General features: G+C 42.2%; 4 protein-coding genes across 4 annotated transcripts in view; 2 read left to right on the top strand and 2 right to left on the bottom strand.

The window, feature by feature from the left end:
- LOC106811377 (prefoldin subunit 2-like) overlaps nucleotides 1-1,600 on the bottom strand; it is a 3,876-nt gene extending 2,276 nt beyond the window's left edge. The window contains exon 1 of the mRNA XM_014814963.1: nucleotides 1,436-1,600. Within this exon, the coding sequence (XP_014670449.1) occupies nucleotides 1,436-1,600 (165 nt within the window). The remainder of the gene's footprint in view (nucleotides 1-1,435) is intronic.
- LOC106811379 lies at nucleotides 1,516-7,179 on the top strand. The gene is made up of 8 exons (XM_014814965.1): nucleotides 1,516-1,768; nucleotides 2,439-2,594; nucleotides 3,055-3,249; nucleotides 3,556-3,626; nucleotides 4,323-4,525; nucleotides 5,020-5,772; nucleotides 6,522-6,706; nucleotides 7,085-7,179. Exons 2-8 carry the CDS (start codon nucleotides 2,449-2,451, stop codon nucleotides 7,122-7,124), a joined length of 1,593 nt encoding a protein of 530 aa, XP_014670451.1. The 5' UTR covers nucleotides 1,516-1,768; nucleotides 2,439-2,448; the 3' UTR covers nucleotides 7,125-7,179.
- A 64-nt stretch (nucleotides 7,180-7,243) lies between these two features.
- Nucleotides 7,244-9,997, bottom strand: LOC106811381 (39S ribosomal protein L17, mitochondrial-like). Its single transcript, XM_014814967.1, has 4 exons — nucleotides 9,781-9,997; nucleotides 8,884-8,955; nucleotides 8,455-8,593; nucleotides 7,244-7,885 (listed from the first exon to the last, which is right to left on the bottom strand). Exons 1-4 carry the CDS (start codon nucleotides 9,964-9,966, stop codon nucleotides 7,611-7,613), a joined length of 672 nt encoding a protein of 223 aa, XP_014670453.1. The 5' UTR covers nucleotides 9,967-9,997; the 3' UTR covers nucleotides 7,244-7,610.
- Nucleotides 9,998-10,120: 123 nt separating this feature from the next.
- LOC106811376 (phosphorylated adapter RNA export protein-like) overlaps nucleotides 10,121-10,527 on the top strand; it is a 5,089-nt gene continuing 4,682 nt past the window's right edge. Inside the window, exon 1 of the mRNA XM_014814961.1 lies at nucleotides 10,121-10,188. Coding sequence (XP_014670447.1) covers nucleotides 10,126-10,188 — 63 coding nt within the window. The 5' untranslated portion in view covers nucleotides 10,121-10,125. The remainder of the gene's footprint in view (nucleotides 10,189-10,527) is intronic.

The raw sequence follows: 10,527 nt of genomic DNA, 5'->3' as shown, positions 1-10,527 counted from the left end.
GCGCAGTGAAGAAATTAAGTCTTGTTTACCCGACCGTCGTGCGCGCAGTGAAGAAATTAAGTCTTGTTTACCCGACCGTCGTGCGCGCAGTGAAGAAGTTAAGTCTTGTTTACCCGACCGTCGTGCGCGCAGTGAAGAAATTAAGTCTTGTTTACCCGACCGTCGTGCGCGCAGTGAAGACATTTATGTCTTGTTTACCCGACCGTCGTGCGCACACTGAAGAAATTAAGTCTTGTTTACCCGACCGTCGTGCGCGCAGTGAAGAAATTAAGTCTTGTTTACCCGACCGTCGTGCAATATTAATTGATGCGTGGGAATGAACTGAACGAAACGTGTATTGTAATAGGATAAAAGGCCTACAAAAAATTTGTTTAGGGTTACATCCTTGAATAAAATAGGGTAGGTAGGTAGGGAGATAATTTTATTTTGCCAAATAATTTTATTGCTCTTGTTAATGTAATTTTAAGTCTTAATTTTAAGTCTTAATTTTAAGTCTTAATTTTAAGTCTTGATTCCCATCTCAGGCATGCATCTGTCAGTGTCACTCTTGACTAACCTTGTTCGATAGTTCCTCCCTTTCTTAGTAATAGTACTAAAAATCTTTTCTTATAGTCTTGGATCTTGCCTAAAAGTCTGTTTTACATTATTTAATATATTAACTGCATACATGTGAGATCTAAATTCACAAGTTATTTTTTTAAATTTAAAAAGTTTAATTTTAATTTTAATTTTAATTTTGATAAAAACATTTAGGGTCGACGCCAAAATTCTAGGTAGGGTTGCGTAACCGTAAACAAACGTTTTTTTTACCAATAGGTTGGGGACATAGGACGAAACATAACAAGACAAATATATAATAGGACAATTTTTAATGCCAAACATAAACAAATATATTTAACGCCAAACGTAAACAAACAAATACAATATAAAAAAATACAGAAAGCAGAGGAAAATAAAGAACCCTTATGGGAATCGAACACGTACCGCTCCAGTTACAGGTCGAGAGGTTTACCATTGCGCTATTTAGGCTGACTTAAAATTATTTCTATTGAGCCCACCACTGTGTCTCCAACCTATTTTTCCAGCTGAGCATTCTGGGTAAATGCACTTAATGGATGACGTCACAGTCGTGTACCGAATCGGGATTCTCTTCACTGCGGGCCCGACGGTCGGGTAAATAATCACTTCCATTATTAAATTAAAGCCTCCGATAATAAATATCCATAAATTAGTAAATATCTAAAGTTGATGATGGTGACGCTAACGAATCTGAGAGTCGTTTACTAATGGAAACACGGCAGTAATCGCAATAAAGTATTTGAATGTAACAACAATCACGCTCACATGTCATGAGCACCCAAAATCACATTGATGGCTGATGAGTGATGGCAAGTTAGTGTGACTCAATAATAAATGTAGCTACTGTATGGCCTACTAACCTATGTTCGTTCAACTCAAGTTCTAACTCTGACAACTTAGACGCTATTGCGCGTTGCTCTTGTCGAAGTTGATTAAATCCTGCAACTATTTGCTCGTTTGTCGGCATTTTTCCTTTCCCAGGCTGAGCTGGCTCTTTCTTGTTGGGCGCTGCCATTACCATGTGTCTCACAAAGTCTCGCGAGAACTCACAGACATGGCGGAAAAATCAAAACATTGCACTTCAGTTCCACACAACTAACTTCAAACTTGAACTAATTCTAATGCTGAAAATAAACGTGGACATATAACTTTGGTAGATGTAGTTGTACGATTTCGAAATATATTCCTGGTGAGCTAATCAGCTACGGATCATTAATTCTTCTGTCTTTTCACTTGTTCTCTTTCCACTCTGTGGTCAGTGATAGTCGGGTAAGACTAATCCCCGGGCACTCTGGCAGGGCGAGCCCACAGTGTAGGGGTGGTCGGGTAGGTTAGGGTCGGGTAAGGTAGGCCTAAGTTGAACCCTGACCCTAACCCTAACCCTGACCCTAACCCTAACCCTAACCCTAACCCTAACCCTAACCCTATCCCTAATCCTAACCCTAAACCTAACCTAAACCCTAACCCTAACCATACCCTACCCTACCACCCCTACATTGTGGGCTCGCCCTGCCAGACTGCCCGGGGATTAGTCTTTTCCGTGATAGTCAGTGACAGTGAGTCACTGAGTCAGTCACTGAGTCAGTGACAGTGTCGCTATGAACATGGAGTGATGACTATCTCCACAAATTAAATACAATTTTCCAAACCTAGACACAATAACAAGAATAGAATAGCTATTCTATTCTACAATAACAAAACCCTATCAAAATGTGTGTTCGTTCGTTGTTGTATCTAAACTGCAATGTAGTATCACGTAGAGCTAAGCACTAAAGCAGCATCATCATCTTGATCTTGATCTTCTTCTTGTCGCTTCATCGCTTCATCATGATGCTTGTCTTGTCTATATATTGATGCAGTACTAATGCGATGAGCGAAGGCTACGTGCCGCACCTCTCCTCCCCACCGACCAGAGACCGGTCATCAAGCCAAACAACGCTGCTAGACTCCGAACTCTCACTCACATCGAGCAGCGGCGGGAATGACGACGGCTCATCGTCCACCACGATGCGAGAGTAGGTGTCCATCTTCCTTTCTCACATAGTCGAAATTACTGTCAAGATCCTAGTGAAGTAGGCCCCCTACTTGTAACTTTGGCGAAAGTATAGCCACAGTTTGAAAAATAATGATATTTGGGGTGAAACGCTTGGCCAAACTTTCTAAAAATGACAAAAACTTGTGTAAGTGTGTAATCAAGTGCCTAGGCTGAAGTAAAGTCGTATAACTCGCCCTACCCAACTGCACTGCTCGCCTAAGAATGGATACTTAATATATATGATTTGCAACTTATGGATAATAATCTATAGGATGTGATACGTACGGTGTATTTAGAAAATTCCCAAATTTCTAAAATGGGTACTGAATCGCAGAGTCAGTTACTTAATGATGAAAAACATAATTTATACACATATTGATAATAATACCATTGTCACCTAATTGGGTTTCTTCGGCATTAATTCCCGTTACAATGTTTAGATTTATTCATCGATTCAAGCATGGGTCGCCACAGCCCAAAACGATGAGAAAAAAGCTACCTACACTGTGGTGGATGGCTGACCACAAAGGAGAAGAGTTTACTCATGATGAGCACAAGGCTTGGTCCCCTGCATCAGCGGATGATGCGGTAACGAAGATGCTTAATGAAAGGACTGAACAGCTGTTGCAGGAAGGGTATGTATCCTGGACTAATCGCAGCATGTGATGCACTGATGGACAAAGCAGCATCGGATTTGGCAAAATAGTATGCATGCACGTGGCGCAGCACAACACTGTACAGTACATATATAGCACGATAAACTGTGTTGGATAAAACAGAATGTCTGATAGTCAAGACAATACTGTATGTAGTATCAGGGGTGAATAATAATAGAATAAATAGAATATAATAGAATAATAATGAATCTATTATTAGTCACTCCTGGTAGTATGTATACTTAGTACTGATTAATTTTCTCGTATTTCATGTGCCATTTTCAGCTCAAAAGTATTACTCAATATGTCAACTCTGCAGTCCTGTGAAAGCCAGACTGATGTGGAACCTGTCTTTGGTATGTGCAAAAGCAGCAACAGTTGTTTGATGATACACAGATATCTACACATGTCATCAGCTGGCATCATAGCTGCCTATTTAACATGCGTCTGTGCAGGCACCTAGGTACTGCATGACTTTTCGGATGAAGTATAGAGAGAAGAAGACTACAGATGATGTAAAAGTCAGTAAATGCTTGGATTGAATGCATAGGTCTGGACCATCATTTATTTAGACTCTTCTGTTATATATTCTCTAGTAACGGGTATATTTCATCCCTGTTGTCTCTAAAAATGATTTTACAATTTTACAATACTTTTTACCAGAACTTTGATGATATGATGTCCTTTTGGGACAGTAACACGTTGAAAATAAGACAATTTATGGGTAGAAATCCTAAGCTGTGTAATAAAAAATCACATGATAAGGATCGTATTGACCTCCAAATTCTATGGCGATCAGTTCCTGTTCAGTCCAAAAGATAACTTTTAAAGTATTTTATTTATTGTTGATGAAGTTGGAGTGAATAAGTGGGAGCATTCATGCTTCAAATTGTAAACTTGCTTGCGTTATTAATTCGACTCTGCAGATGATATTAATTGTATATATGTATTTACATATAATGGTATTCCATGTATGTGTGATGACCTGGAATATACGTTCAACTATCTAAAGAGAAAACAATATTTTTCATCTTTGCATTTTGTATTAATAGGAGGAGGACGAGGAAGAGAAGGAGGAGTAGGAGGAGGAAGAGAAGGAGTAGCACGGACACCCGACGAAATAGAACAGCTACGGCACAAGTTGTACGGATCAGAACGGAATCGGGTCAATGTTGAGGATGACATCTTGTATCAGTGGAGACTTCGCAGAAAGATGGGTGAAGCCAGACAGATCGCTGAGCAAGAGTTTGAAAAGGTGAAGTTAAGCCTAGCGCAGACCTGCAACTTTTTCATGCAACTTGACTAGAATCGCTGTAAAAATTGCTGTGAAATCGCTACGTCTGTGGGAACGTGCAACTGCAACCCATAGCGATTCTAGTCGTTTGCGACGAGTTGCAAGAAATCAAACTGTTTTGATTTTCAGCGACTCGTCGCTCCCAATCGCTCCCAAATTGCTCTAGAATTGCTTCGAAATCGCATGTGTGCGCACACGCGGCGACACGTCGACCGATCGCTTGCGGTTGCAGGTTGCAGTGACGAGCAACCAAAAATTGCAGGTCAGCGCTAGGCTTTAGATTTATTTCGAATGTAATATTCAGTGGAAGATGTAAGGTTGTCACATGAAATCAATGTGACTAGTAATCCCGAGTGTATCTGAAAATATATCACTAACGACTAATCTTGTCCATCTTTGATGAAACACGAGTGATGTTACTTATTTCGCAAAACTAAATACGCCACGTTTTTCAGATGAAGACGCAAGCAGGCGGACAAGAAAATGTCGTGGTATCAACACACACTGTTGTACCCACGCCAACCGCTCTGACACTACAAGAAAATGTCAACCCTCACATCAGATACACCTCTGTACCGGCTCCCGATGCTAATCGTGGTTCCGTCTCCATGTGTCAGGACTCCGGCACGACACAACCCCACAGCGGAGAACGGAACACTCTGCCTCGCCGCGACGCATCGCCAGGCACGATGAATCGTGGGACGTGCGCCTGCTGCAACTCGCTCGAAGACGTCGACGAGAAGTCATCGTCGTGCTGCCGTCGCAGGACTGCTTGTTGTCGTGGCAGAATCTTACACTGTTGTCGTCGCGGCGACGTTTCTTCGGTGCCAGAGCAGCGAAGTACGGATCGCGGCACGTCGCACAACGCCGGGGGCGAAAACTTGCGGCCACCAGATCCTGATAGAAGCGTTTCGCCAGACAACATTTCGCCGGACGCGCACCGTACGCAAGGCTGCGTGGATTCATCTGAAACCCTACAGGCGTGCGTGCGACTGCTCCTACAGAGCGTATCGAAGCGGAGTTATGAAGGCGAGGGTATGCAGGATGTGCGTCTTGCTCACAACAGAGCGGAGAGCGCAGAAGCGACCACGGATACCTCACCGCTCGTTTCCCGTACGGACAATGAAACGGCGTTGTCGGTGCCACCTACGCCGGCGACTGCCTTGAAACGGCGGGTTGTGAGCAAAGTGAATGAGACCGTCTCGCAGGTTCGTGTCTTTCGACTTCTGCACTCGTTGAAATATTTTCGTTTCTGTATGGTCTGGACTCTGGAGCGTTGTTTGCAGGATGAATCAAACCCACAAACCAGGGAAAATTTATTTTTCGTGGGCTACTTTTCAAGCTCGCGTGCATGAAAATAGCACTCTAAAATTTGGTTTGCATTGCTCTTTTTTGGCATTTCCGGGGCTCTTTTGGGCATTTCGGGGGCTAAATCGCCCCGAGCCCCCGTGTAGTTTTTTCACTGCCACAAACCACGTCATGTACGAATGCCTGCTTTACGGCAGCGATAGTACGATGGTGTCCGCTTTATTGGGACAAGTCAGAGACCACAAACAGATTCTGATTAGGCAGTGGTCTCAATTTCCCAAAATTAAGTGGTGATCCTGATTAAGCATTGAGCGCGTGGCAATGTGTATAGGAGGATTATTTTTTAAAGACACGTACGTGTCGCTTAAGCGAGGTACTTGTTTATACGAGGCCTGATTAAGCAGGGAGCCCTGTACTTATGTTGTACCAACAATTTCATTACACCCTAGGCGAGCTCCGAAGGTATAGATGCTTGTTATATATATGTGCGTGACTCTATATGCCAGCATGCATGCGCATGTGTGCGTGCATGCATCAAGTGTAGTTGGTATTTGTTAAATGGTTTCATTATATTTTTATTCTCCAAAATGTTGAGTCGACACGACGTGTAGAGTATTAACTATCATGCATGAAATTATACTGCGATCAGGTCGTCAGTGACCGGCTGTTTGAAGACGATTTAGTTTCAACCGATCCTAGTCCCAGAAAGAGTGAAGTGACATCTGCTGCAGACTCCTGGACGTCGCTCGTTGATGATGACGAAGAGGAATTCAAATCAGATGAGTTGTTGGATGCATTACTGAAGCTGAGAGACCAATACAATGCAAAGCTGAGGTAGGGGTGAAGCTACTAAGTGACGGCTAGTGTTAACCTGCACGAATATTTCTCTTCTTTGTATGAGTTGTAGGAACATTATATTTGACTCGCGAAATGCTATATTTCTTATTCCATTCATAAATATTCCTTACTAGCACATTTGCAACATAGTGGCGCCACCTGCAGGAAGAAATAGTGCCCTTCATGACTAGTAGTCCAGCGACAAAATTTTTTATAAGATACATGAAAGATAGTTGTGTAATAGTGCACTACTGTTGGTTGTAAATTAAATAATAATGATCATAATAAGTAGTAATAATAATAATAACCATTTTCAGCACATTTGTAAATTTCAGCACATACACAGTAAGATGTGTATTTGGTTTGTACTTTCAGGGAAATTGACCAACTTTTGTCACTGCCTTCCAGTGACTAATAAAACAATCACTGTGGATGTCTGTGCTGAAACATTTAACCCTGACATTGGCCAGCTTGGGATTGGGTACCAAATTGTGCGTACATTATCCAGTACATATAATATTATCAAACAAAGTATTACTTATATTTATACACATTATTGATTTATTTTAATAAAGTTACATGTGTTTTTATGTCTGAATGAAAATTTGAGTGAAAACTATATACAGTCAAGTGATTAAGTCTGGTCTGAGTTAAATAATCGACAGATGTTTTGTACTATTGCTGATAAGATTTTATCTTAATCACTCTCGCACACAAACTAACATACTTCCTGCACTTTGTGCAAATTACGATAATAAAAACAACGGGCACGCGTTCGATCAACACAGCTTCCGAATCTCTGTCACTCCACGACTGCTTGAAGGAGAACACGTGCCACCCAACCCAACAGCATTACAGTCATTCATTATCGCAGCAACGACGACGAAACACGGAACGTACATCACGCCGCCGTCGTCGTCTTATCGGGCGATCCCCCTGCAGCTTCCTCGTTGTCGTCTGCTGCCGTGCGACCCTTCCCATCCTCCTCCGCTCCGGAATATGCATCCCCCGTCGCCTTGTCCTCGTCGCCGAATTGCGCCATCGAAATATTCAGGGCGCTCAGCTTCTCGGCGAGCTTCTGCTGCCGATATTCGTCGTTAGCAGCGCTGAGCAGCTGGTTGAGAAGGGTGTGGTGGTTGTCATGGTGATGAGGCACCACATGCGGGTACGCGTTTCCTGCAACGTCAAGAAAGCCTCGGATAGTTGATCCTCTCTGTGCAGTCTCTGTGCATGTTGATGCAGCACTGCAACTTCTCTCTCTCTCTCTCTCTCTCTCTCTCTCTCTCTGTCTCTGTCTCTGTCCTCTGTCTCTGTCCTCTGTCTCTGTTCTCTGTCTCTGGCTCTGTCTCTCTGTCTCTCTCTGGCTCTCTCTGCTCTCTCTCTCTCTCTCTCCTCTCTCCTCTCTCGCTCTCTCTCTCTCTCTCACTCTCGCTCTCTACAGTGCAGGCCTAATTATGATTATTTTCACTAGTTAACACACTGCCAGCCTTTCTAATGTGCAGCTCCTATTCCTAGAGCGATTAGGTTTCTAATTAATTAACATTCTCATGCTGTGATTAAATGCGAGTTAGGGTTGCAAGTTACATGCTGATTAAAAAGCACGTGGACGATCTCGCTTTGAAGCCTAGATTTAAATAGTTTATCCACAACATAGAGGTAATAGTGACGGGAAACAGTTTATTGGTATTATGAACAGAAAAAGAAGGGTATTATTGCAGTAGTAAAAGGGGGGAGGTGATGCCTACCTTTCAGTTCTAGTACAGCTTTGTAGTTGACCCTACCAGGCATTTTGAGAGGAAGTGGAAACATGCTCGTATAGGCACGCGTATAATTTTGGAACCTCGGCACCAGAACCTTGAATAGCTTGTGCACCAAATCTTTATCCTGAAATATAAACAATACAAGCATTAACAAGGCAGTAGCAGGATAACAACACGTATCAACTATCAATGTCCATCACCTAAAGCAACTTGGTCTTGTGAAATATAGCTCAGAGATTGCACATCTATTTCATATTTTTTCTATCTATTTAAATCCATTTATTCGGACTTATTTTTTACCTCTAAAATTGAGGTACGTCTACTGCATCGGAGTGCCATACAATCTGCAAAATGTGGTACATTTCAATGCTACGAATTTACTAATTTATATGTAGAGTGACGTGAAACAGTTACCACAAGCCAGTAATTTGCAAGCTCCATGGTTGGTTTGTGATTTGGGCCATTCTGTACAGCCTCCTGGATGAGCTGAAATAAAGAAAAACTTGTATGCAACCTTCACTTATCAATTGTGAAATTAGAATCAGTGTTCATGCATTGCTGATGCAAATAATTTATATGTTAGAATAAAGCCCCTACATACAACTACTACAACTACAAATATTGAATTCATGAACGTGACATTGACAACATGCCCGACATCCCATCGTTTCTTGATGCTAGCCATTGGCACAACCCCATGTAACCAGACCCATGTATTGACGTTGGTCTCGCAGCCTGCTTGGGCTAGGAGAGAACTACAACTTACAACAAGTGTAAGTACAACTACTGAACTAGTGTAGTGAGTAGCAACGGTTCGGTGCTTATCTCTCTGGTAGAAGCCAAATAACTGATGTAGGAGGTACCTTCTCTAATAAGGACCCTATTGCATGTGGAGTACCACAAGGCTCGATTTTGGGTCCTCTGTTATTTCTGATTTATGTTAATGACATGGCAAAGGCAGTTATCGTCAATCTTTTATTATATGCTGACGATTCGGCCTTAGTAGTGAGTAGGCCTAGTGAGGCTGAGATGGTCTATGTCCCCCAGGGTACTGCCGGAATGTACCTTGGGTACGGTATACCGAACCGTACCCAGGGTACGTTCAGGCAGTACCCTGGGGAACATAGACCCTAGGGTTTTTGCATCATTCCTTGATATACGGAATGTCTGTGGCACTGTGCATCAGTTGATGATACACAGAAATCTGTACATCACTTCGTGATACGGTACCTAAGGTTGCCTAAAGTGGATTTGCACCTATGAATATGAGCCCTAGTGAGTAGTGTAGTGAGTAGTGTCTTGCCGACTTACCCTTTCAACATATCCTCTCGCTTCGTCCGCACGAGACCATTGTGATTCTATTCTCTCATACTGAATAATTGCGCCAACTAGTTTCTGCAGCTGCTTGATTCGCCCAAGAGGTCCCTCTGGAGTGCTTAAATTTCTTATTTTAGGTAAAATTTGAAATTTTAAACGCGGGGGTACAGACCTTGCCATTTTTCACGCTGCACGGTTTATGAATCCCGCGAGTGGCGCGACGGTCGATCAGCTGCTTAGACTGGGACTACGTCTCTTCATTTTGAAATATGAAAATCCCAAGATACAAGATACAAGATACAATGAAGAGACGGGGTGCCGTCTATGAGTCGGCTAGAAATGGCGGCACATGTGGAAATGCTAGAAGACGGAGAACTCTCGGATTCTGATGATAACCAACAGGTAATATTTGGTAAAGAAGAGAAAGTAGGCTGATAACGTAAATAGTGTATGTGGCTATTTCTGCTGGGTTCATGTATACTTTAAGATACCTGCAGCTATAAAGGAATCACACTCAATTTCAACACAACAAAGTCAATAAACAGTTTATCATCATGAAATCGTCATGTCACATGACAATCGTGATTATCACATTAACATAAGCTATTAATTGGACGGTGTTAGCCACAGGCACTTGGAGCGTTTCAATAAAATATAATGCTAAATAAATACGAAATCTATTTACTACCAAAGTTTCTCTACTCTCTTTCACCTATTAATAGTATTATTGCCGACAATTTA

Source organism: Priapulus caudatus, unplaced genomic scaffold (assembly GCF_000485595.1).
Source record: "Priapulus caudatus unplaced genomic scaffold, Priapulus_caudatus-5.0.1 Scaffold533, whole genome shotgun sequence".
Taxonomy (NCBI): Eukaryota; Metazoa; Priapulida; class Priapulimorpha; order Priapulimorphida; family Priapulidae; genus Priapulus; species Priapulus caudatus.
The sequence above is the reverse complement of the archived record's forward strand: the minus strand, read 5'-3'. Positions and strand labels throughout refer to the sequence as shown.

What these genes read in the sequence shown, in the direction of transcription:
- LOC106811379 (XM_014814965.1), top strand. Translation starts at nt 2,449, where the DNA reads ATGAGCGAAGGCTACGTGCCGCACCTCTCCTCCCCACCGACCAGAGAC. An exon ending in GAACAGCTGTTGCAGGAAGG is followed by an intron (nt 3,250 to 3,555) that starts GTATGTATCCTG and finishes TGCCATTTTCAG; the next exon opens with CTCAAAAGTATTACTCAATA. An exon ending in TGAATGAGACCGTCTCGCAG is followed by an intron (nt 5,773 to 6,521) that starts GTTCGTGTCTTT and finishes TACTGCGATCAG; the next exon opens with GTCGTCAGTGACCGGCTGTT.
- LOC106811381 (XM_014814967.1), bottom strand. Translation starts at nt 9,966, where the DNA reads ATGGCAAGGTCTGTACCCCCGCGTTTAAAATTTCAAATTTTACCTAAA. An exon ending in TTGCAAATTACTGGCTTGTG is followed by an intron (nt 8,594 to 8,883) that starts GTAACTGTTTCA and finishes TTTATATTTCAG; the next exon opens with GATAAAGATTTGGTGCACAA. An exon ending in AGCTGTACTAGAACTGAAAG is followed by an intron (nt 7,886 to 8,454) that starts GTAGGCATCACC and finishes TTGACGTTGCAG; the next exon opens with GAAACGCGTACCCGCATGTG.